Source organism: Rhinopithecus roxellana, chromosome 3, assembly GCF_007565055.1.
Source record: "Rhinopithecus roxellana isolate Shanxi Qingling chromosome 3, ASM756505v1, whole genome shotgun sequence".
Lineage (NCBI taxonomy): Eukaryota > Metazoa > Chordata > Mammalia > Primates > Cercopithecidae > Rhinopithecus > Rhinopithecus roxellana.
The window spans coordinates 21,180,470-21,207,340 of record NC_044551.1 but is presented as its reverse complement, the minus strand read 5'-3'; the positions used below and the strand labels follow the sequence as shown (position 1 = coordinate 21,207,340).

Below are 26,871 nucleotides of genomic sequence, written 5' to 3'. Positions count from 1 at the left end.
CAGACAAGCTTTCACCTTAAACTCAGCCCTCGCCCCGGGGCGCTCGTGCCCATGACAGACCGGCTGCACGGTGAGGACTTTCCCTGGAAAGGAGCAGTGGCAGGCTCCAGGCTCTCCCTACAGTCTACACTGGCCTTCAGGCAACAGAGGAAGAGGTACTTAGTAGCCAATATGCGACAGTAATGAGGTCACTGGAACTAAGCAGTTACTGCAACAACTGCTCAACCTACTGTGCGTCCTCAGGACAACGGCACCTTAGTTCTCCACTCCAAAGGTGGTCGCCCGGTCAGGATTCCCATTCACCTCCCTACTGCCCCTTGGCACACACAGAGGAGCAGCAGACAACAGTGGCCTGGGCTAAATGCAGGTGCTGCCTCGCACCGCCACCAACCCACCTTGGGCTAACTACCTCACCTCTCTGCACCTGTTTCCTCACCTGTAAAATGAGAAGAGCAACAGCGTCTGCTGATGAGAGTGGCTGGGAATGCTAAGTGCAATAAGGCCCGTAAGCATTTGAGAAAGTGGCCAGCCAGGGCTTGTCTCATGCTCATGAGAAGAGCCAACAGCCCCTTTTGGAACCTGGGCCTGGAGGGAGCCTCTGGTGCTGCCTGCGCTCTCTGGTCCACATGACAATGACGTGAGCACATGTACTTTGTTAACTTTCACCAAGAGGTGCACCTGGTACATGTGCACTTTTCAGTGCATATATCACGTTTTAAAACTTGCCCCCAGCCCCAATCAAAAGCACCTGACAATGAATCACCTGCGAAACATGTGAATGCCCCCTCCCCTACCACGGCACAGGCAGGAAGAAGCTCCCGCCTTAACTGACACTCTGCTAAACACTAGGAGGATGTGAATCACACATCACATACGTTGACACACAAATTTAAAAATGAAATGCTAGCCAGTCGCACAGGTGAGCTAAGAACTGTCATACGACAGGCAAGTACCTCACAGTCACTGGGGACTTAGAATTTTGAACTGACATAAACTTTAACAAGTACACACCAGGAACAGTCTCATCTTCACACTTCCCTCAAAGAGGCTTTTCATATATGTATATATTTTGGAACAACGAAAGGAAAAGCTAAGTTGTTCCTCTTGAATTTAACGTAGCAAATGGTAATCATAAAAACCATGGTTTAATCATTGAGCCAAACACTCCAAAATGGGCAGCACTTGAATGTCAGTGTCCGCTTTCAGATATGACTCTCCTTTCCTATTCATCCTAACACGAGTAGACACAATCATATATTTTCATTCTAAGAATAGTTTAATGGGCTCACAAATCCCAAAAGTTCAGACTCACTAAACATGTTCTCAGTTGGTGATCATGACTATAAAACAGAAACATAAAACACTTGTCTATACCAGAAGCAGATTAATCTTCGAAACCATAGCCAATAACTGTGTAAAATACCATGAGCTCGTGACGCAGGCGTATCCTGTAACCACCTGGGGTGTGACGAGGCTCCTGCCCAGTCAGAGGGGCCAAAGCCAGGCACTCACCGTAGCCTTGTCAAGGACTTTGATGGAACACGGCTCAGCCACGTTGTGCTTCCGCAGGGCTTGCTCCAGCAGCTGTAAAGGAGGACGCTCCCATTTCCCGAAGACCACCAGGTCTATGTCGCTGACAGAAGAAAACGCACGTCAGCCACTGCTCCCCTTAACACAGCCTACACACTCGTGTGGGGAGGATAAGCACCACCGCACATGTGCCCGCATCTCCCCCAAAGGCCAAGACACAATCCCACCAGGCTATGGCCCCTAAGGAAGTGAAATGCAGTTCATAAACTACAGCAAGTCCTCGCTGAACTGAAGGGAAGACTTCCGTAAGATGGAAAGCAAGAAAGTTAAATGATTCTCCCAACAGCACTAGGTATGTGAGGGGATTCAGATGAAAACGCCTGCCCCCAAACCAGGCTGAGGCCCCGCTCTCCCAGCACCTACTCCGGCACTACCTACACTGGATCACTCCCGTGGACCTCACGGATTCCTGGATACCCGAACCTGTTCAATTACCCATTGGCCCTGCTAACATCAACCCCCAAATCCTGAGATTATAGCCTCTTCAGCCTCCAAATGCTAACTAGCAGTGGGTTAATAGAAGGTAAACTTTTAATGAGACAGTGCACGAGAAATTTATCTGGATATCAAGAATCCTTAATGAGAAAATACTAGTTTACATTTTAGAATGCAAACTTGTTTGACATTTTCCTATCAGGTAAAAATCCTTAGAAAATACTATTTAAAGAGAATTTTACTTGAATTTTCATTGAAACATAAGATCAATTTTTCAAACACATGTCCTAAAGTATCAGCAGAATGTTTTCTACTGCGTTTACTTCCCACAGTCCTCCCACCTGTCTTCTTCACATTTCCAGCATCCAGCATTTTTGCACCCCAACAAATTAAGTGTGAGGCAAAAATGCAAAGCAATGAATTCATCATAACACTAAATTAAATCTTTCTGCCAATTTCCTTCTGTAACCACAGTCTTTTCCTTCAGCTGGCCTTTCTCCCCTTAGACTCAATTACAAAGAATCTATTTGTAGTCCTTAATATTGCCCAGACACCATCCCAGCCCCTAATAAGCACAGACACTAGCCCATGCCATGCAGTCTGGTACTCACCTAGTTGGAAGATAGAGACCTGTACTAAAGCTGCCAAATATCTGTACCTGAAAGAAAGAGTGGTTGCCTTAAAATGTGTACCACAAACCAAGCAGTCACACTACCATTACTTCTTCCTACAAGAAAGCCCTCACTATACCCTTGGGTAAAAAATACAACTACCTTGGAAACTGACAGAGGGGACTGTGTAACAATTAACCAGAAAATTCCCTTTAAGTTAAAGACGTGCCCCAAAAAGGAACGTTTAAAAACTCAAAATTAAGTTAAGAGGTGAAACAAGTTTTGTCTTCACCCTACAACCCTTCAAAGCTGAGGACTTTCCAGAGCTAGCTTTGAACCCTTCAACCTCTTCTTAAACCCACAGCTAAGGCACTGGGGCAGGGCTTTGTCCTAGGGCTCTGAAGTTTAAAGCCAAAAATATGTATCATTTTTAAAGAGGAGCAGAAAACTGGGTCGTCCTTGCCCACCGCCCACCAAGAGCACACATGCCCCTCACAGCTAGAGCACGGCCGGCCCTGCTGGTCCACTGAGCCTAGCCAGCAGCAGGGAATGCTGCTGAGCAGAGCCAGCCAGGGGCAGGCTTCACACCGCCTGCACCAAGCATTCCAGAAGGCCCCTCTCCACATGTCAAAAAACACTTGTTCCTTCACCGCAAGAGTGGTGTGTGATGAGGGAACACTTCCAAGTTTTACAAAAATGAACACATTATATGCTACCATGTGTGGTGGTGGGGAAGCAGGGGTGGGTGACAGGGTGAAATTTCTAAATTTAAGGTGAACTTAAGAGAAACAATCACACCATTCTCCCCGCTCCAAAAAAAAAAAAAAAATCCCTCAGCCGATGGTCCTCGCACTTCAGTGTGCGCCAGCGTCCCACAGACCTGCGGCCACTGCAGGTGTCCAAGGCAGCAGGTGCAGGTGGGCCGGGGGCCATGCATTCCTAGCATTCCAGGCGACCTGGCCTTCTCAAAGCACACGTGGAGAACTGCTGCCTCGGGCCAACGGGAAAAGGTCTGTGTGGATCCAGCCGACCCATCACCACAGAGTGTTTAAATTCACTCGCACATGACTTGCGGCACAGAACCCCAAAGAACATACTCACATCAGCCGTCGGCCAAAGGTCTTTAACAACAGTTTCGATCCGTTTCACCACCTCTCTTCTCATAGCTGCTTCTTCAGGACAAGGGGACATGAAGTTATAAAAGTCAATTATTTCCTCATGTAGTCTAATGGACAAAAGAGAAAACATACTAGAGTTACAATGAAACGTCACCACGCTTTCTGTTCTGTTCTGTTCTTACATCAGGATGACACTCAAACATATTTCTGGCCACGAAATTCAGTTTCATTTCTCCTCTGAAAGTATAAAATGAAAACTCTGTGTTCAACAAACTTACACAGTATTACTTAGCAACACTAAACAAGTAAATTTTGTCAATTCCAAGTATCAATAAATTTACAACTGGCCTTTAAACACTTATCCAAAAAAAAATAATCTCAGTGACTCTGCACTGAAAAAAATGAGAGAATTCCATCCAGCAAGTGTGAAAGCAGCTTTCCAACGAATGTGGCACAGTCAGGCATAGGTCTGAGGGTGGGACCCAGCTCCAGTGCATGTCCCAAGGCCCCATCAGCACCTCCCTGAGTGCTTCAGCTAAGGAGGATGGGAGGGACTGAGAATGGGCCAAGGTGTGGGGAAGGAACACGTGAACAGGAAAAAAGGTATGTGAGTCCTCAGGGGCCCGGCGGCCCAGGTCTGCCCAAGCTACCTGGTGACCATCCACTAAATCCAGGTTCCATCTGCCAGTCTCAGCAGAGAGAAACAGGGTCCCTGGAGGCAGAAAAGCTGATCTAATTCAATACTCAAATATTCTCTCCTTAAGAGGCCAACAAGGAGGTCAACAGCCAGATGCATGTGGGATAGGAGTAAGTAGGGCCTCTGTCTCTCTTAACAAAAAACTAAAGCAGTGTTTTCAAGCACTAGGAGCAAGGCCTGGAAGACGCCTCATGCCGCCACCTCAAAGGTGCTGATGTCCTGTCACCCCATGGGCTCCAAGAGCTAAGGTCAGCCCTGTGGTCAGTGGCACCAGCCTATGTCATGAGTTAAGGCTGAAGCCTACACTGATGACTGCAGGAAAATTGCTGTCATCTTTTCCTTTAAGAGATTAATTAAAGATGGAGAGAGGGGAAAGCAAATTATCCAATCCCAGGAATTATAACAAATCAAACTCACCTGCTTCCATTCTATGACTCCTAGGAATTATAACAAATCAAACTCGCCTGTTTCCATTCTAAGTTTCACTAATCAGGCAAACAGCAGAAGACAAAACAGGGCCAACGAACAGCTGGCAAAGTGGAAGCACGTAGCACCTCTTACAGGACCCGCCAGGGGTGAGTCCAAAGGTGAGTAGCCCCGCGTCAGCCTACAGTTTGGTTCTTGTGTAAAGTTGATTTCAACTGTCTCTCACCTGAAGTATCACCACTTTCCACCCTGCCAAAAAAGTCATTTGGAGTAAGCATTCCAAACCGCCCACAGAGGGTTTAAGGCTAGGCTGCAAGCACACACGAGACTCCAGTAGCAGCAAATAAATGCTGGGCACCCTTGCTCATGAAGCACCTGCAAATCAGGCCATCGCTGCAGCCTAATTTTATCACAGTTAATTTAAAAAACATGTGTCTGGATGCGGTGGCTCACGCCTGTAATCCCAGCACTTTGGGTGGCTGAGGTGGGTGGATCACGAGTTCAGGAAATTGAGACCATCCTGGCTAAAATGGTGAAACCCCGTCTCTACTAAAAATAGAAAAAAAATTAGCTGGGCGTGGTGGCACAAGCTTGTAGTCCCAGCTACCTGGGAGACTGAGACAGGAGAATCACTTGAACCCGGGAGGCAGAGGCTGCAGTGGGCCGAGATTCCGCCACTGCACTCCAGCCTGGGCAACAGAGCAAGACTGTCTCACCCAAAAAAACAAACAAACAAAAAAGAACACGTCACCCTAACCATGGTCCCAATTCAGATAGCCACCAGTCCAGCTGTTAATAGATCCCAACATTAAAATATTTTTTCCAAACTGAACAAACTACAAGAGCTTTGAAGTAAAGCTTCTATCTTTTCAACAATTACTGAGCACCAACTACATACTAGGCATTTAACTATCTTTTCTACCAGCTCAGTAGGCCACTTTAAAGTCTGAGGTGTTACCTAAAATTTCCTACCACTTAGTAATGTAAGCAGGACTAGATATGGCACGTTAGCAGGTTAATATCCACCCCAGGGAAAAGCCACAGGCCAGCCTCTCTCCATCAGCAAGAGCGTCTGGGTGGATCCCTGCACCTTCACCAGTCACTATCACTGTCACTGCAGAGAGCTAGGCACAGTCCTGGGCTATCCATGAGAACAGCACGGGGAAGTCTGTCGACCTAAACCACTACACCATGTGGCCTCCTGTACCTCACAGTCCCGTTCTGAGGATAACAACAGGAGAAATTTAGAGAGATTCTAACAAAGATGCAGGCTTGGAATTATTAAATAATTGGCCCAAAGTCATGGAAGAATGCCAAAGCTAGGTTGCTAAAATTCTATCCACATCCCCCAGATTTAACTCATTAAAGCATACTGTAAACAGGGCATTCCAATTTGTCCAAATGCCACTCCAGGTTTCTGCCTGCAGAGTAGAATGTACTGTCAACTTTAAGTTCTACCTGAAGTAACGGCAACATCAAATAGCTTTCAGGACCTGTGCAGCCACATTCACCACCCTCAGGGGCATCCCCTACTATCAGGACATGCTCAACACTCCAGGAAAGTAAGAGCCGGAGATAACACCTGCTGCAATCTGCCTCAGACACACCAAATCAGCGTAACATGGCATCCGTTTTTGTCAAATGTCTGTTCCCTTACACAGAGAGAAGAGGGGGTGGCCTGGTATTCCTCCCCTAAAACAGGAGAGATTAATGGCGAGGCGTGGCCTGCCCATGCTCCTAGCAGAAGGGGGGCTCAGGGGAACACGGGGCCTCCTGACCTTGGCATTGTGTCTAAACAATAAGGGGCACTAATAACCACACCTGTCTGAAATCTGTAATAAAATGGACCTAAAAGTGAGCAACTGTTGTAACAAATATTAGCTAATAAGAGTCAAGAACAATTTTGTTTTGCCTTTTCAGAACAGAAAGGACACAGCCGGGGGCCCGGCCATCCACGCCTCTTGGACAAGGGAGTCAGACAAGAAGGCTCTGGCGAAGCGCCCCACTGGCCCTTCTTCGAGAGCGGGCACCAGCAAGGTGCCGCACGACGCCAGGACTGCCCACGAGGCAGAGTGTGAGACTGATGGTGGCCACGGGACAGTACCAACCATCATCATGAAGACCTCTGGGCTGACCTGGAAAGTCCCCAGCCTGCCTTCCGCTTGGCTCTTTGTGAGGCCCTCAGAGGGCGAGGGGTGGGGGCCAGGCAGCGAGGTGGAACACTGACCAGACTGAGAAAAAGTGCGCAGTAGAAGCAGCCCAACAAAACCCACATGAGGGCACTGCCCAGCCGTGCCCACCCAGTGGCCTCCCTGCAAGCTCACTATCCTGGAGGCCATCTGTGGATGGACGCAATGGCTCACTGCTCCATCTCCGGTGCCCAGAACAGCGCTTGCCTGTGCATGGAATGAATCAATCAAGTTTTGCTAAGATATTTTGCTGACCTTGTCATTGCTCATATACATTCTCTATAAAATGACATCTAAAATTAACATTCTGAAAATATTTTACCTCTGCACTGAATAATTTGATCTGTTAGCAGAAACCATTTAAATGGCCAACTAGCCCTTTAAAAATGTAAACAGTCACTAAGTGTTTTGGCTTATCTCATTCAATACTAACATTGCCAGGACTTTTCACTGCCTTAGAAAGCTGTGCACATACCTTCATAGAGAAGCCTTGCTGACCACAGGCCATGCCACCAGTGCCAACTACGACATACCTCCTTTACTCATCTATGACTTCAAACACTGAATATACCCACTGCTTCAATTCTCCAAAAGTCTGTTACAGAAGTACATCAATGAAAAGTTTTAATCATTTCTTCTCAAAAAAATAGAAATAAGTTTAGTCTTATGTTTTCACATACCAAACCTCCAGGGAATTTACAACTGGCAGGACGTCCGCATAAAAACCACACTAAAGTCTGCTATCCACAGACCAGTCATCAAAATCTTTTAAGAGCTCAATTTCAGTTCTGCTCACTAGTGTTCAGTCTCTAAATCGAAGAAATTGCTATGCATCGACCATAATAGAATATATCCCTCTGCAGTGGATCACAGAGGTGGCATCTCAGAACCAGTAGGACACACTGACAGCCCGAGGCAGCCCCAAGGTCCTGCTGCCCCCCCGGCATGCCATCATCCCCCTCCCCATGAGAAAGTCTGGCGGCACGTCAGCTGGAAGCAGTGCCAGCCGAGAGGTGGCCTGCGCACCCTCCCCTGCAGCTTCAGGCGGCCAGTGAGACCTGGGAAGTGCCTGGGAGGGCTTTCCCAGGAGGCTTCTTAGGGAAGGAGCTGGCACATAGCCCTCTGGCCTCGCCCCCTACTCCTGACACATTAGGCTGGCACTCTCCAGCTGGGGTCTGTGAGTGGCCCAGGAAACTCCTTTATGATACAAATCTCATTCTCAGCTGAGGAGCTGAACCGACAAACTGAGTGGGGCCAAAGGACACAACTCCAGGAACACTGCCCCCAGAACCCGGGCCAGAGCTTCCAATTGCTCTGTGGTGACTTCTAGCCTCGTCTTAGCGATTTTGTCACCATTTTGAGTTGGCTGTGGTGTAGAAAAGAAGTAGGATCTATAAATGAAGCAAGCCTCTGATGCTTGTCTTCGCGAAGTGAAATCCTGGGACATTAGCAAGGCTACTGCCCCACACAGAGCAGGGGCAGCTTCCTGACCCATCACCATGGAGCAAACCCTGAATGATTCATTTCCTGGTTATCTTAAGAAAAAAGGAAACGGTGACAGCAGAGTTTTTTTTTTTTTAGTGAATTTTCATTTTAATCAGGAAACTACTAGAAAACAGAATTCTGAAGCATTATTTCCTAGTGTGCTTTACTAAAAATTAGAGAATAAAGTTCACTGAAAAACAACAAAATATCACTCTTGTTTACAATCACTACCTTGCAAGAGTCCAAACCCATCAAAAGGTAATGACTGACTTCTCCATTTAGTAAATTCCCGATTTTCTGCTTTTAGTACTAGAAAGCAAGATCAGCAAGGTTTTCGTATTTTAGTTATCTGGTATATGCTTGCTGTATGTATTTATGAGACCCAACTTACTGAGCTATTTTAAGAGCGAAAGAAGGATCCTACAGTTAGAGAACAAAACTGTATTATTCCATAGCTAATAAAGCTATTGATGAAAACAGATGACCCATTTCAGGGCATGATTTTCGGCTTTAGAAGCTGAGCTAATGGGATTAACTGGTTTTTGAGTTTCGCCAAATTTGAATTAAAGCCAAAGCCAGGGAGGACTGGCTGGTTTTGAAGCTGGGGCCAAAGAGGTGAAGCAACTCCACCAGTCCCCTGCCTCACGCAGAGAGGGCGCTTCATATCCCTCCCAGGGCAGAGCTGGCTCCTCCTCCATCTCAGCCCCAAGGCTCTGCCCTGCCTTCTCCACAAGGCACAATTTCTAAGTTGTTCAAAAGTGACTTCTTTGTAGTCTACCCAAGGACAGGCAGCTGCACTGCAGTAGGTAAAGGACAAAGGAACTAAGGGGCACAAAGGCAAAGGTCCTGAAGCCAGGACAGCCTATGTAAAATAAAACACTTCAGAAAGAACAGTGGGGGCCGGAAGAAGCACACCAAACACTTCATAACCCAGGTCTCTGGGTGGGGAACATACAGGAACATACTATGGGTTTGCTTGCCCAGGACGTTCTCCTAGACTTTAAATTCAGTAGCTTCTTTTAAGCAAAGTGATGGTCAAAGGTCATTCAATGTTTAAGGGAGAGGAAACGTCACAAAAACGAACACGCCCTCCTCCGATCTGGATACAAGAAGTTTCAAGCCAGGAGTGTTGGCCCAGGTCTGCAGTCCCAGCTAGTCAGGAGACTGATGTGGGAGGACAGGCTGAACCCAGGATTCAAAGCTACAGTGAGTGGTGATTGCACCACTGCACTCCAGTCTGGGTAACAGTGCAAGACCCCATTTCAAAAAACAAAAAAAGGCTTCAGCACCTTAAACCCACTGAATATGAGGAGCTGCACTCTGAAGAATGGGCGCTTCCAGTCTTCCCAACTCACTGAAATTTCACAACTCTCGACACTCAGGTATATAGTTCTGTCCATGTTAATTATGTGCCTCAGTTTACCTTTAACACCCCGTTAAATCTCATCAATCCTGAATGCTAGGGAAAAAGTGATTTTACAAACTGCATGTGAGTTCAGTTCCCAGTCTTCCACTAAAACGTAAAATGCGACAGAAAATACTGGTAACTCACTATTAATTTATTCTCTCCCTCTTCTTCTCCAACTCTTCCTTCAAAACCCTTAAAACGGGTGGTTTCTCAGAAATTGAAGTTCCTTACCTCAGCACCACAATGTTCACTATGCATTTTTGCCCAAAAAAACAATGTCTTAATGAAAATATTTGGAGTTAACCACTGCAATTTTGTAGATTTTGTAACATGCTTTGATGCTATTACACCAAAACCACAACTGATTCAGACACTACTACGTTGCACTGATAGGGTCTGGATTAATATTTAACTTCAGGAAGAGTGGGTTGCTAGAGCAAATCTCAAGTATAGTGTAATGAGGGAATGACTGCATTGCTTCTATTTTGAGGGATCAATGATCCTCTTTAAAGCATCCATATACTGATACAGTTAATGAGCTAATTATAAATCATTTTTATTTATTTTTAATTACATTACAAGGCAACTAATACCTGCACAAATTAGAAAACCCAAAAGCAGGCCGGGCGCGGTGGCTCAAGCCTGTAATCCCAGCACTTTGGGAGGCCGAGACGGGCGGATCACGAGGTCAGGAGATCGAGACCACCCTGGCTGACACGGTGAAACCCCGTCTCTACTAAAAAATACAAAAAAACTAGCCGGGCGAGGTGGCAGGCGCCTGTAGTCCCAGCTACTCGGGAGGCTGAGGCAGGAGAATGGCGTGAACCCGGGAGGCGGAGCTTGCAGTGAGCTGAGATCGCGCCACTGCACTCCAGCCTGGGCGACAGAGCGAGACTCCGTCTCACAAAAAAAAAAAAAAAAAAAAAAAAAAAAACCAGAAGCAGGCCTTCAAGGCTTTTTTTCTTTTTTAAATCAAGGCTCAAAAGAAGGAAAAGGACTGAAACTATAAATGCAACCCTTCGTGTTTCTAGGGCTGCCAGTCAGCTGCTTTTAGTGTCTGCCTCAGTTCCACCCACTCTGGGCAGGGAGGGACCTATCGATGTGCCTGTCTTTCTACACAGGGGCTGTGAATGAAGCTGCAGGCTCACATGTAAGGAGAACGTCAGGCAAGGACCCAGGAGAATCTGCTGCAGAGGGAAGGGGCACCTGACAGCTACCAACAGAAGAGGAGGGCGCACTCCCCTGGAGGAAGAGCAGGAGCTGTGAGCCTCCTGAGACAGCCAATGTTAACTTGGTTAAAAAGGTTAAGACTTACTAACATTCACAAAACATCCAGGGCAGAAGGGCTCTGCAGCTTAGGAATCAATGTGGAACTCAGATCTACAGGAATTCCACTCGACAAGTGTAAACCTTTTTTCCCCTTCCCTCCCACATCTCTCCTGGGATGAGCCACATAGGATCCTGGAGCAGGTGATGTCCCAGGGCCAGTCAGAACCTCACCGGAGGGTGAGCAGAGGTGCCTTTGTGCGTGCTGGGGGGCATGATACTCTTTTACCCCGGTAGAGCAAACCCAAGCACACTGCAAATGCCATGCAAAGGTCCTGGGGCCACTCGGAGTGGGGAGAAACACCATAATCTCCTCTTCCCCTCAGAACAGAAAGTAAGAAAGGGCTTAGGTACCAGAAACTTGTAATAATTAAGCCACAGGAAAAATACTTAACTTGGGAATCTGCATTGGTTCTAAGCCCACTGCTAAAGAAGAAAATGAGGCACCAGACCAGGATGAAGCTCCACATCTCACAAACTGAGTCGGCAGATACCCCAGCAGTGGGGCCAGAACTACTCAGAACCACCCCACACCACAGGAACCACCAGGAGCAAACCCAGGGGAGGCACCCCACCTGCTTAACATGTTCTCAACCCAGCTCAGCGCGCACACACACACACACACACACACACACACACAAACCAAGGGGTTCAGTCTCCTAATACTGGAGTCTGAAGCAACCCACAGCGCAATCAAGGACCCACAGTCTCTGACAGAGATTAAGGAAAGGCCAAGAAGGCACTTCCTGAGCCACATCTGCTCTGGTCCACCTGCCACCCCGTCTGGCAGTGCAGCCACGGCATCACTGCTGACGACCACAGAGCACCTCTGGGTGCTCCGAGGGAACCGCGGCTGCTGTGAAACTGCATAACTGCACCTGGAAGCTAGCACAAGCCTTGCTTGCTAGCTCAAGCAGCTGATCACTTTTGAAATGAAAGCAGCTATACTTTGTCTTTCCAGATATCCTTACACTGGATGAAAGATAAGCGAACATCATCTTTTGGGGCAACAATACAGAATAAGAGCCAAGAGGCTAAAAAAATTAATATTCTGGGACACTACACAATATCCGCATTACCAACATTCACAATAGATCCTCCCAAATAGTCTTTGAGGCAAGTACTACTATTTTCATTTTACAGACGACAAAACTAAGACATATGGTAACTGGCCCAAGACTATACACAACCAGGACTCAAGTCTCCATCTTGAAGTCCGAGCCAGTGAGCTGGAAACCACACTCAGGAAGGGACCCAACACAGAAATAGGCCAGTCCTCTCCTAAAGAGTGAAAAGATGTAACTATACCTCCAATTATTCAGAAAATTGTGTACATCTATCTATACAATATTTTAAAGTTGTTTAAAAGAGCTTTTTAAGGACAGGAGGAAATGCCAGTAGCATTTTTTAATGCAAAATGATACATTTGCTACATATTTAAAGCAGCATTAAAAGTGACAAGAAATATGCTCAAATGTTAACAATAAAAAAATACTTATAGGTAGTTTCTGTATTTTCCACATTTTCTTCAATAAGTACATTATTGTTTTCATAATCCTAATAAAGGAAGCGTAATCATTTCAGTTTTACTAATTCATACTGCAAGGGTCAAAGAGCAGACATCACTGTGCCCGTCTTAAGTCTTCTGTAAGAACTTGGGATCCCGTAGCCTTTACACTGAAGTTACACCAGCAGGGGCTCCCTCTGGGCTCTGCCACCCAGCACCACAGGACCTCATGCTGCTGACCCTGTGTCAGCTCCTAGACCCACATAGCTAAAAGGCCCCTTCGGCCGTCAAGTTCTGGGTCTGGTTTAGAAAGTTATCCCATACCCCAGACTGCAGCAGTACACGTCCCTGCCCTGCCAAAGGCAAGACCCCTGAAAAAGCTATCCCACCACCGTGAAAAACCTCCAGATGCAAAGACTAAACACCAGAAGAGCTATGTGAGGAAGGAGTTCTCTCAAGTACCCCAACCATACTAGTAAGGCCAACCAGGGTCTCTCGACCATGCCAGCTCTCAAAGGCACTGCTGCCAGGAGGCTGTGCTGAGTGGGATTCCGAGGCTACATTACATATCCTTAGTAGAAAAAATTGTTACTATTCATTGGTGATGAATACTCATTAGCTGACATTCATCATCTGCCTGCTGTGACCAGGCATTCACTGTATGACACGCTTCACTGAGTCTGATGAAACCATCGTCACCCCATTCTACAGATGGCTCAGAGGCAAAGCACCTGCCTACACCTCGCAGGCGCCGTGAGAGCCCAGGCAGCAGCTGCAGCTCTGCAGCCCCCGCCCTCCACACAGTCAACCCCCTGAGGCCCCGCCAAGATGACAGAAAACTACTATTCAAGAAAGGACTATACAAAAGGCTGGAAATCACCAATTACACAAAGTAAGTATGACTGAGTAAGAGAGAGGGAGAGAGAGAAAAGAACTCACTGGATCCAAAGATGTAAGCCAATATTAAAGCACAGCAAGCAGATGGGATTCATGGTCTGCAGTTATTTACCATGAGCCTCTGCGTAGCGCACCCGGTTGATACAGACAGTAGAGCTGTGGGCAGGATGATGAGATGCGGTCCCTACTCGCATTGAGTTTATATGGGAGGGACAGGGGGCATGATGGGGGAGATAGGTAGCCAAAATAAAACAAAAAGGTGCTATGCAGAAATTAAACTGGTAACCACAGCTGTGAACTTTAGGTTGGGTGGTCAAGGAGAGCCTCCCTGATACCAAGGGGCTGGAATTGAGGCTGAGACAGGAAAGGCAATGAGCAGCCAGTTGTGAAAAGACAAGGGGACAGCACTCTGGCCTAAGGGACAGCAGGACGGGGCCCTCAGGTGGGACGGACTAAGAGGACACAAAGGGCACCGGCACAGCCCAAGCAGCGGAGTCTAAGACCAGGCCTGAGTGTACCTGTCCCCATGGGCCAGCTACAGAGCAGAGAGTCCGAAGCCTGGAGGAGATTCAAGATGGACCAAAAGGAGTAAGCCCTCAGAAAGTCAGGATGCTGAGCCCAGGTGCCAGCAAAGGCCCCACTGCCTCCCGCTGAGCCTTGGCACTCCTGAGATGCCAGGCCCTCAGCCTGCCTGCAGCCTGGAAGGGGAGAAGGTCCCGGGGGCGAGGTGGGAGGTGTTTTGGTGAGCAACACTAGGAAGGGCTTGGGTGAGCGACATCCGTGGCATGCCAGCTGTGTGAGGGCAATACAGCAGAAAAGGGAAAGGAAGAGGGAGCCCAGCACGGAAGAGCACAGGAGCCAGGGATCAGAGAGGAAGCCCAGGATGCCCCGCTCCACAGAAAACACCGAGTAAGGACACACCAAGAAAGCACAGGGTGGACAGAGACAAGGAGTGGAACAAGAGGGAAGAAGCAACTGCACTAGGGTGGCAAGCTGGGGACCAAGGCAGGCAGAGCCCATATACTAAGAGAGCTAAGGTCACCCCTGGGAGGCTGAGCCAGGCAGGACACTCCCACTCACAGGAAGTTGGGACCAGTAACAAAGTATCCAAGGCTCAAGAGAAACTCCCTGCCACATTAAGGCCGACCTCAGTCTACATCCGGATCCTCAAGCAAGCAACCAAGGCAGCAGCTGGGTGCAGAAGGGAGGGCGCTCAGGACAGCTGGGCAATCAAAGGCAACCACCCATCCCTGGGGACTGGGTCTCACCTTTGATTCCACACAACCCTCCAAGCCAGAGAGGACAGGCAACACGCGTGGGTTCTGAAGCAAAGAGTGGCCCAGGCACACGGCAGATTCAAGGAGAATGACCCCAATCAGCTCTTATTTGGGACCCTGACCATTCAACACACATGACAAAAGGCACCAACAGTGGCTCCCACCTGCAAACGCAGTGGAGGACAGCGGATGCCAGGTCAAGGTGGCGCGGCACGAGTCACAGCCAGAGGACGCTGCAGGATGCCACGCGGGACCACAGGGCTGAGCTGACCAGAGGCAATGCTGGGTATGTAGCCTCAAAGAAACTCACCAGAAGCATGAACCACGTTAGGAACTTAGAAACCTCAGACAGCAGTCCCAGGAAGCCTCCTGGTGATGAGCATGAGGTCTGTGGAATATGCTGCAAATCGTGGTTTCCCAGGCAGAGGCGAGATTGCAGACCCTTCAGGAGCCCAAAGTGACTGGGGTCAGATCGTGTCCCAAGTAGGACATAGGGACGCAGCTGCCCCCACATGGTGCTGTTATGAGGACTTAATGAATCCACACTGGGAAGTGCTGAGCACAGGCCCTGGCCCTCAGTAAGGGCTAGGTGCAAGAGTGGTCATAACTACAAACCACAGATGCTGAGAATTCATGGACACAGAAACACCACCACTGGGCACTACAGGAGGGAGAAACAAAGGCTGAGCCTCCAACCTACACAGCCCAAGCAAACCAAGACTTCATCAAGATTTTCCTCTGATGTTGCTGCACTTAGCCACTTACGGTTTTCATGTTTTATGTTCTTAGCCTCAGCAGTATCTCTTAGAAACCAGTATTTCCAACTGAAGTTAGACATCTTTCCCTTTCAAGCAAAAGTAATAATTTGGCAAATTTATGTAAAGATAAGACTTTTAATGTAGGTATTTCTACTGACCAATCCATGGGTCCATCTACACGAGCCTAGAGAGGTCCTATAGTGGCAGTCACCTAATTGTCCTTCTGGGTGGTGGGACTGAGTGACTTCAGAGCTTTCTGCTTTAAAAAACAAACCATGAATCAGTTTTATAAAAACAATGTCATTATTTTTTAGTTAGCACGAAGCACTCTTAGAAACAACCTCTAGCTCTAAAGCGATCAGCAAATGGCAGTGTAAGAGGGCACACACAGCAGGTGGTCCCCAGCCTCACAAAACAGCCTCTCTCCAACTGGTGATGACAGCACCAGGTCCTCCTGTTGGGTTGAGAGAAGTCACCCTCAGAATCCTCTTGGGAAAATTAGGGCACTAACTGTCCATCCCTGGAGTCTCTGAATCATTCGGAGACTGGACAGGCCCTCAGACAGCATCAGCATCTCTCCTGAGAAACCAGACATCACTTCTCTGGACCCAGAGACTACTGGAACTCAGCATAATTGTTTTCCTTTTTTTTTTTTTTTTTTTTTTGAGATGGAGTCTCGCTCTGTCACCCAGGCTGGAGTGCAGTGGCGTGATCCCGGCTCACTGCAACCTCCGCCTCCTAAGTTCAAGGGATTCTCCTGCCTCACCCTCCCAAGTAACTGGGACTACAAGTGCGTGCCATCACGCCCAGAGAATTTTTTGTATTTTTAGTAGAGATGGGGTTTCACTGTGTTAGCCAGAATGGTCTCGATCTCCTGAACTCGTGATCCAATCCCCTCGGCGTCCCAAAGTGCTGGGATTACAGGTATGAGCCACTGCACCCAGCCTGTTTTCCTCTTTATTAGCTTACCTCTTTGGACAATTCTCGCTTTGCTCTGCATCTGCGGTGGCTAAAGAGGCAGGCTATGGAGTGAGACTACCTGGACTCCAACGCCAGCTTTACACCTACCAGCTGTGTGACCCCAGGCCAGCTATGCTGAGAACAGCCTCTCCCAGGAGGGTGGCAGGAGACACTGCATAAAGGGTGAGGGCTCAGTCAGGCCAGCAGAGATTACTACCGTGGCTAGGACTGTATACCACACACTTGATGGCAGCAAAGGAAAAGCTGAGGTCTCCACCTGTTAAGGGAGGCTCTGTGAACAGCAAGTCATCTTCCCCAACCACAGGCCTTATTATTTTATTCTAAAACCAATCCTAAAAGGCTCTTTCTACTCAACAAGTCCGCAAGCTTCAGCTCATTCCCTGCTTTCATCTCCCTGGACAGTTCCCATAGGTTCACATCTTTAAAGTGTGGTCTTGGCGCTCTATCCTTCCACCCATCACACTTGTCCTTCAGCATGAACATCAGTCTCTTGTGAGTCAGAACCACAAACTCTAGATAGATTCACCTTTTTGCTTTCTTCCATGAGGTAACTCGTAATGACACTTTAGAATTTCTTTGCATTTCACAGGACATGCAAGGTATCCTTTTCTATGTTTTTGGCCATCATTTCATCGTTGTCCTTCCATTTTTTATAATGTTTTACATAAGTTTAGAGATAATGCCCATAACCAAAATACAGTTTACTGTGTTGCGCCACGGGCCCATCTCTGCCCATTCACAGAGGTCTTGCGTGGCTCTTCACTCCAACATACCAGTGCGCTCTCTGTGGGGGCGTGGGAAGGAGCCCAGACTTGCACACCATGCAGACCTGCATCTGGGCACCAGCGCCTTTATTTTCTAGTAGCGCCATGGGCAAGACGCTTCAATCACTTAATGCTTACTTTTTCTTTCTTGAAAATGAGTTATTGCCCAGGATTGCGAGATTGCAGGTCAAGCCCCCAATGCAGCAGTGCTGACTGAGGTTGCTGCGCTGCCAGTTCTGCTTTGTCTTTCAACTGCCGTCAGATAAAACAGGGAGTAAACAGCTCATCAGATGCTCCACTTTCCATAGAATGCAACTTCTAAGAATACTACAGGCGACAGAAATCCCACTCCCGCACTGCAGCCTCCCTCCAGGCCAGTTCTGGAACACCTCGAGAAAGCATGAACCCAGAGCCTACTACTGCACAGGACTGGCTTCCCTCCGAAATCCTCAGCACTCCCCAACCCCAGAGCTGTCAACTTTGTCCTGCGGTGGCTGTCAAAGCACTCCACCACATCTGAATCTAATCTCTTTAAGAACACAAAGCAAAAGGCCCTGTACCAATATATTTGAACCATACTTGTAGAATGAGTTGCTAGGTTCCATCCCCCACGTTAGCGACGTCTTGTTCACTGAACACTGTTAGGAGTAAAGTCTCCAGATGTCAGCTGTGAATTGACACTTTCATGTGCAGCACCTTTTGCCAGGTCATGTCAGCCTGTCAAGGCTTCAGTTTTCTATCTACAAAACAGGAGTAATATCACTCATTTCATGGGTCAGCTCTGGGAACTCAAGGAGCAAACTCACACAGAGAGCTAAGCCAAAAGAGCCCCACACACATGAGCCACAGTGGTGCTGGTGACCAGGAAGGATGTTCAGAGAAGGAAGTGATTGTCTGCACCATCATTAACCTGCGTGCAAAAACGCTGAGAGACCTATCGCCTGCATGCTGGACTGGAGACACTCCAGGTCACAGTAGTTTCTCCATGTTGCTCTGTGTTGCGCTGCTATGAACCTATTTTATGCTTTATGTGCTATTAAAACAGCGGCTGTTTGAAAAGGATTTGCATTGGAAACTCAAACAATTTCTAGAGCTTTCACAGTGGTAACTTGCTGAGTAACGCAGCTTTTACTGTTGCATGAGTTTCAATTTATTTCAGCAACAATTACTGAATCAAACACTGTTTCAAATAGAGTCTAAATTTACTGCAGTTCAGAGCTGTCTAAATATATAGCCATTTAAATTTTAATTAAAAGTAAATAAAATTAAAATTCAGCTCCTCAGTTGCATTTGTCACATTTCAAGTGCTCAAAAGTCACATATGGCCAGTGACTACTGTATTAGTGCAAAACTAGAATTATTCCATCTCCACAGGAAGCTCTACCGGACAGCGCTGTTCTAGTTGCCTTCTTTTTTTTTTTTGAGACGGAGTCTCGCTCTGTCGCCCAGGCTGGAGTGCAGTGGCCGGATCTCAGCTCACTGCAAGCTCCGCCTCCCGGGTTTACGCCATTCTCCTGCCTCAGCCTCCCGAGTAGCTGGGACTACAGGCGCCCGCCAGGTCGCCCGGCTAGTTTTTTGTATTTTTAGTAGAGACGGGGTTTCACCATGTTAGCCAGGATGGTCTTGATCTCCTGACCTCGTGATCCGCCCGTCTCGGCCTCCCAAAGTGCTGGGATTACAGGCTTGAGCCACCGCGCCCGGCCTCTAGTTGCCTTCTTAATGTTCCCTGGCCCTTAATTTTGTTTTCCTTCACTATACACAGAACACTATGTTAAAAGCTGCAAGAGTCCACTGCTTCTACTATGTGCACAAAATAAAAAAAAAACCTTAACCAACTTTAAACGAGTTACACAGAGTAGCACATTCACCCCTGACCAAATACATCGAGAGTACCCTTGCCTCTAGGGAGAAGAGATTCTTATTTAAAGCTGTAGAAGAGTGCTGATGTACCTTCAGAACAGGTTAAAAAAAAAAAAAAAAAAAAAAAAAAAACTAAAACACAAAACTAGAACAGACATTATTAAGGCATTGTGAAAATGTTTTACAAATAGAAAGGTATCTTTCAATTCATAACACCCCTCCAGCCCCTGACTCCCAAGACTCAGAACATTCAGTGTTTAGCAGTTTTCACTTTGATCTGAAAGTGAAAGTTGTATTTTCAAAAAACCAAGAAAAAGGCTTTTCCCGTCCAGCTGGCAAGAAGGAGGACTTAATTTTTGGTTTCAACTTCCTTAAAGAGAGGAGAAAAGGGCAGCGGTGGCCTTTTTAATCTCTTGCATGACAACTCAGAGTGCTTCCAAGTCTTTCATGTGCTCTAAGGTGGGTGCCACAGGCTCTGCTTCACAGGTGGGGAAACTGAGGCTCAAGTTAGAAACCGTGGCGAAACCAGGCAAAGCCAGACCTGTGAGTGTGTGACATGGGCTGATGGAGCTAGGCTCTCAAGAGCCAAGCACGTGGCTCCCAGTGCTCAGAAATGGACTCCACCCAGCAGGTTTAAAGCAGAAATATCAAAATAATTCAACTTTTCATTTCCCTTAAACTACTACATCCTACCATTCCTTCAGATCAACAGGATTCTAGAAATGTTACACTGATCTGAAATCTTTTTCAAACGGAAAGATAGAAACCACCTAACGCCCACATCCTAGCACTGGGAAACCAATTCCAATCTTAAGCCACGGGAAAGCCTAACTGGTTATGCACAGCAGCTGATTTAGGAAAGAAAAAGATCACAAGCTCACAACAAAAAGGCATGTTGTTGATAATCAAAGACATTCTCTGCCAACAGGGACCCTCAGAGCTGCTTCCATCTAGCCCACCCTGTCAGCCAAGAGATGGATAAACTTCTGCAGAGATCCACCCAGCCCAGGCCCAGATGTGGTCCACTCCCTGGCTCACTGCCAGCAAATGCAGTGCACATCACCAGAGTACAGGACACCAGGGACAGGCTCACAGTGCACTCTCTAGGTGGCCCAATGGTGGACAACTCATCTCCATACTTCTCCAGGCTTTCTAACTGTTCATAGTTAGGTATTAATTTTTACAATAAGAGCGAGCAGTTAAAACTAAATGGTGATGTTTTTCAAATACAGTATGGAATTTTCCTGAATGTTTTCTGCTTTTGCATTCTATATTGTAAAACAGAACATTAGTTTAGCCACCCTCCAGGAAGGAAAGCAGATAAACTGCAACAGACTTTATTTTTTAAAATTCTAAGACAAACAACAAAAGTTTCCCTTAGCATTTGGGTTTATGAATACTCCGCAGACTTGCCATCCTCCACCTGCCCTCCTGAGTTGGCAGATCCTCTTTCTGCTCTTCTTTCTTGGGAGATACTTACTTAGTGGCTACCGTGTGCTTGGCACTAAGCATGCAGGCTACAATACAGCTCCTCCTTCCCTGAGGAGACTCAGGAGGGCAGTGGGGTCAGCTTTGTTATAGCAGCAGTAACTCCACAAGAGCCCAACACTCAGAGGGGCTCAGGAAGGGACAGAGGGAAGAACCACATGGGAGTTTTCTTGTCCCTCCTAAAGGAGGCAAGGTGCTCTGAAGCCAAGGGCCTGGGGAAGCCAACATTCCTACGAACCTGGGCTTGCAGGACAAGTGTCCCCCACACCTTCTGCAAAGATGGACTGCTACGAACTTAAGAGCATGTTCCAGAGGTGACTCTTGGGTAAGTCATCAACCCCCACCTGCATAGGAATGACCCTTTTCCTAATCTAGCCAATGCAGGATACCTCACAAACAGGACTTTTCAATCACCGTAGTTTCATATATTCACACGGCTTTCCTGCAAACTTTTCTTAAATGACGTATTTTAAAGAATGTCCATCTGAGTGCAGCACAGAAAGGTTCTCCTGGTTATGGTGGCTGCCTGAGTTCAGCAGTAACCACCAAGCCAGAGGACGGAACCGGCAATCTACAAGAGTCATTGCGATGGGCTGGAGTCCAGTCAGGGGAAAAGTGTTGGACAAGAAGAACCACAACCTCCTCATCAACCGATTCCATGCCAGGGGAAGTCTACCCACAGAAGAACCTCCTCCCCTCAAGGTCCTACACCCTACTCCTTGGAACCTGTGGTTCTGATGAGGTTATCACACCATGATCATGTTATATTACTATATGACCTTCAGGTAGGCAGGTTATTTGCAGGAGCCTGACTCAATCACACAAGCCCATAGAAGCAGGGGGCTTCCTCCAGCTGGCGGGAAACGTCAGAGAAATTCAAAGTACCTTGCTTTGCAGATGGAATGCAGGTGGCCTTAAGAAGCTGAGAGAGCCCTGCCCAATTCCCCTGCTGGCAGCTAGCAATCAATCAAGGACTTCGATCCTGCAAAGAGCTGAATTCTAACAATAACAGGAATGCGCTGGTAAGAGGACCCTGAGTGCCAGCTGAGAACACAGCTGGCCAACACCCTTCAGCCTTGCAAAAGCCTGAGCAGAGAACCCAGCCCAGCCATCCCTGATCTGACACACAGAATCCACAAGACCATAAATGAGTGTTCTTCTCCGCCTCTGAGTTTATGCTAATTTGCTACACAGCAACAGAGAACTACCACAACATAGAAATCTCAAAAATAGGATGTTGCATGAGTGTACATCCCCAGTGTTGGGAGAAAAGGCATCCTGGCCACCTCACTCAGGCACACATTCACAACAGGTCAGGTAATTTGGGCACCTGTCAGCGCTGACTGAGGCCACCTCCCTGCCCTCCCTGAGATGCTCTCAAGGCAGGTTCAGAGTGGCAGCTTTCAAAGAGGGCGAGGCTTGCCATCCAATTCACTGCAGAGAAGAGAAAGCACTGACAAGCCAGCCACACCTCCTAGAATGGGCCTCTCCACATCAGCACTGCAGCTTCTTCAATCTTCTGCGAGTCTGGGTGGTCTGGCTCTGCCAACTCTCTCCACCGTTAGTCCAAATTCTGTCTGCATCCTCAAAACTCAAGTTTCTGAATTTGAATATCAAGGTTTTTTTTCTTTTTTTTTCCCTTAAACAACCTTTTTTACTCCACAACTACAAAATCAGATCCTAAACCATATGACCTGAGGCATAAAAAGTTCTTATTTTCCAAGGATAACCATTAACTCTTCTCCCATAGGACACTTACATGAATCCATTTAAAATGAAGACAAAATCTCATATTAAATAGTGACCAAAGACAGTTTGAGACTTTACCTTGAGACACAAATCTTAGAACTTTTTACTTTAAAATATTTACTTGAAATTACTTTTAAAAATTATGTCACAAAAATGCATTAAATATTTCTGAGAAAAAGCAAATGACACTGTTGTTCCATCACACGCTCACAGCAGCAAGACAGACAAAACCCAATTTGCTTCACTCTGACTTCCACCGCATGAGCATTAAGTCTTTTTTTTGGAGAAAAGATTAGAGGCCTCTCATTCCCAGTCAGTTTAATAATCCAACCTTCCTTTTCCAGAGTCTGTCATGCCCTCCCAGGCAGCCCCTTCTCCAAGTGTCAGCTGTCCTGACCAGTCCTCATCTATCAGTGACCAGACATGAGGTGCAAGCAGTTCTCCAGCAAAACTTTCCTCAACTCCAGCACAGCCTGTGTCTTGCACTCGATTTTCAATTTCACCCTGTGGAGCTTGGCAATGGAACAAAAGACAGGAACAAGTGATGCTATTACTAAATAGGAGGAGTGTTGGAAGAGTTAATTTATGAAATTATGAAATTAATGCCTCTTCCTCCTCCAACAGTGCAGGAGCAAGTATCTGCTTAGTGTGATCATGCACACTTCTCTCCACAAGCTTATACCTCTGGGACTCAGATAGTGAAACTCAGAAAGCAAGGTCCACACGTGCCACCGCCATCCTTTACAGCAGGCCTCACGACAACCTTTCTCATGTATCCTGGACACTCACAGGAAGGTATGGGAGGGAAAAGCCCCTAGAGTGATGCCTCCCGTGCTCTGCAGCAGGCCCTGCTGAGCATCACAAGGATGTTCCAGACAGGTCACACCTGCTCTACTTTATGTCAGTGAGGTCAGGCTAAAGGGAGAGGGGGGATCCTGGTTGCGCCTCCAAGCTCTGACTCCTTTGCAAGAAACAATCGAAAAAACATGCACCAAGTTGGAAACGACTCTCACCAGGGGCCTTGTGGGGTACGGCTGACCATGTTCTATGCTGACAGTGGTCGGTCTCTCTCATACGTCAAACTAAGAATTTCCTTTGAGTTAATAGAAGATATTAAAAGATGAGATTAAGTATCAAGAAACCTGCAGAGAGGAAGGTGCATACACCTGCTGCACACTGCAGGCACACCTGAGATGGCACAGCCTTTGAAAAGCCAAACTCTGAATAGAAGCTGTTCAGAGCCCGGGACACCTGCACATGTCTTCGTTCAACTACACTCTTCCTGGGTCTCTGTAACACACCAGTCAGGATGTGGCCAAATATCTGAAGGCCATGCTCCCACTCTCACTTATGCAAGACTTTTAACCTGAAGAGGTTTCCAAAGCTGCTAGAATGACCATGGCAAAGTAACAACAGCCCAAAGCCCTGTTGGGTCAGGGCATGAGAGCACGTGCAAGCAACAGCAGCCAGAGGCTGGGATGCAACGGGCCCAGGGCCTGTCCACACACCTGCCCAACATCTCAAGGTCAGAAGCCCAGGTCAACAGCAGAGCTCACCCTAAGCACACCATTCCCAAAACAAAGGCTTGGGATTTCAAGCAAACAATGGAATAAGAACCAGAGCCAAAAGGAGCATTTCACCTCCTCTCCTCTGAAGGTTCTTGCACCAATCCCTGTCCTCTTTCACCTGCTTTTTCTTCATCCTACTTTACCAGAAGGCAGACTGGCAGTCTCACAAGGCCAAGCCACCAGGCAAAGTGTCCAAGGACAGAAAACTCCTCCCCAGAAAAGGACAAATAGTGCGGGTTGCCACATGGGCTACCAGGCAAAGACCCAACTGGGTTCAGCCAGTGCTCCGCAGCAGGCTCATCCTCCCATGAGGAACGCACACTGCATTTTCAGAAGTGCATGTCCTGGGACTAGATCACAACCCCAAGCAGCTTCCCAGCAACAAGATCCTTTACTATTGGTCAGCTCAGGTGTGCCTTTAAAACTCAGTTATTTCCTTCTCTAAGCCACAATTGAAAGACTTTTTGGTGGCCTTTCTCAACACTCTGGGTAAGCTGATGGCCAGAAGAAAGTTCTAGACAGAACTATTTCTTGATACGAAAAGGTTGGTTCATGTAGGACCAACGGGCCACGTGGAAATGATCACTGGGGGAACCTTACCTCCTCTAGTCACAGGCCCAACTCTACCACCGCTTAGGTTTACTTCTGAAAGATCAGCTGGAGTAGCAGCCCAAGCAGAGGTCACCGTGCCCTTCTAGGCCCATAGCAGGTAGTCCTCACAGGCCCCTTTGGGCAGAGACGGCAGGAAGTGGATGCACCCAGGGCCATATTGGAGGCATGGTACACACCACCCGGAGACAGGCAAGGAGAGGTCTCCAGCAAAGGTGAAAAGGAAGGTTCCAAGAGCATGACTGCAGCATCAAACCAGACCTCCTGGCGGGCTTCAGAGCCCTCTCTTATGCCCTACACCATACTGCCTTACAGCTGGGTTCTAACAGGTTGGCAAGGGGTGGGGCACGAGGCCAGGGGCCAGGACCCAGGGCCATCTGAGTAGCAGAGCCCTGGAGGTGTTGCTGAGTTTTAGGCTTTAGACTTTAATGTGGGGGATTGGAGATTGGAGGTGACATGAGGGTGAAGGGGAACCTGACCAGACCTGCCAGCAGAGAAGATCACCCCATTAGCAGTGATGGGAAAGGACTCAAGCAGGACCAGAGTGCATTGAAGGCACCTCCGGCTGCTTGAGCAATCTCCACAGAGGTAACAAGAGCCTGCCTGAGGATGAGGTGTGGAGAGATTAAAAGGGCCAAACGAACAGCATCTGATGATTGACTGGGCGTGGGTGACGAACAGCGTGAGAGGGGACCTGCACAACTGAGCAGGGTACTCTTGTGCTCTAGGCAGGGGGCACTTGTAGGCAGGTTTCAGGATGGGTCAAGATCATGAGATTGTCTCCATATCGTCCCTGCACCAGATCCCCAGATCCTAACACAGCACCTGACCCTAGTGGGCTCATTCACTAACAAAAGCAACACGACCTACTGAGGCTGACTAGTTACCAGGAGAAAATAGCGTGGGGAGTCCAAGTGAGATGCATGGGGCCTGATGCGCTACCGCTAAGAGCAGAGACACAACCCAAGACTTGCAGAGATGACGTGTCTATCTGTTTTTTCTAGTGCTAAGAGACACGGAGCCCATTCCAGTTCCATAACAGGCTGGAAGCCTAAAGGTCCTCCCAAGCGAGCCCTGAGGTATACATTACTATACATCAAGAAGAAACTGCTTCCAACCACCTGCTCTCAGGAAGTTCTACAGGTAAGAACTGGAGGGAGAGGAGTCGGCCCTCCCGCCAGTGTCTGCAATGCATGTTTACACTTCAGGGAATTTAGAAGGTATCACTTGTAGCCCAAGCCAGGTGAAAAAAGTTACAGAACATGCAGCTATTACGGTGTATCACACGCTTTAAAGAAGTATCAACTGTTTCGCAACATACTTCACATGAGAAAGAGTTACAAGAAAAAGTGTACTATAACAACTCCCAACATCTAGCAATTGTGGTTATTTGTAGGACTTTACTGCGTGTAACAACCCTCATACCCCGGCAAATCCTTCTTTTTTAAATTGGGGGAAAAATCGTGCAAGGAAAATTTATCATTTAAGTCTTAAAATACTGACATACAACCCACACATAAATTATTTCCAGACGCTCAGAAAAGCCCAAAATGGCAAAGGGGCTGCGTCAACAGCATCACACCTGAACAGCCTCACCTGGGGCAATTCCAACCCCACACACACACCACCTTTGCTTTCATTCCTTGCCGTCTGTAGGGGCACTAAATGTAAGTAGAGCCTCTAATTCCCTCCAGGCGGATGTGTAAGTATTTAAAATAATAATGCATCTTCCAAAGAATAGATATATATGACATATCTGTTTTTTCTTTGAATTAAGCCAATATTTATATACTATGCTGTTGTTAACCGCAATACGAAATTAAAGTACACAACCCCCCCCCAAAATGAATCACCTAAGTTGACAGTTAAATTTTTGTTTTAAATGAAATAAAAAAGGTTAATATTTACCTTCGACGTGATCTGAGCTCCTGGCAATGCTAAATTATTCTGCAACTTAATGAAACTCCACACTTATCTATGCCCCACTTTAACAAGGGGTTCCTCACTTGCCCGGAGGCGGGGTGCAGGGGGAGAGTCGATTTCCCTTTCCAGTCTCAAGAGTAAAAAAAAAAATACCTGCAGGTCCTATTCAGCAGCCCCTTTCTTGCACTGTTACTTGCAGGATCTG

The 26,871-nt window shown here is 47.4% G+C and overlaps 1 protein-coding gene across 2 annotated transcripts in view; it reads right to left on the bottom strand.

The window, feature by feature from the left end:
- The window catches only part of TENT4A (terminal nucleotidyltransferase 4A), a 43,850-nt gene that overhangs the window by 15,544 nt on the left and 1,435 nt on the right, over positions 1-26,871 (bottom strand). For both annotated transcript variants that reach the window (XM_010378283.2, XM_010378282.2), the window contains exons 2-4: positions 3,738-3,861; positions 2,637-2,683; positions 1,513-1,633 (exon numbers count right to left, since the gene is read on the bottom strand). In XM_010378283.2, the coding sequence (XP_010376585.2) occupies positions 1,513-1,633; positions 2,637-2,683; positions 3,738-3,861 (292 nt within the window). The remainder of the gene's footprint in view (positions 1-1,512; positions 1,634-2,636; positions 2,684-3,737; positions 3,862-26,871) is intronic.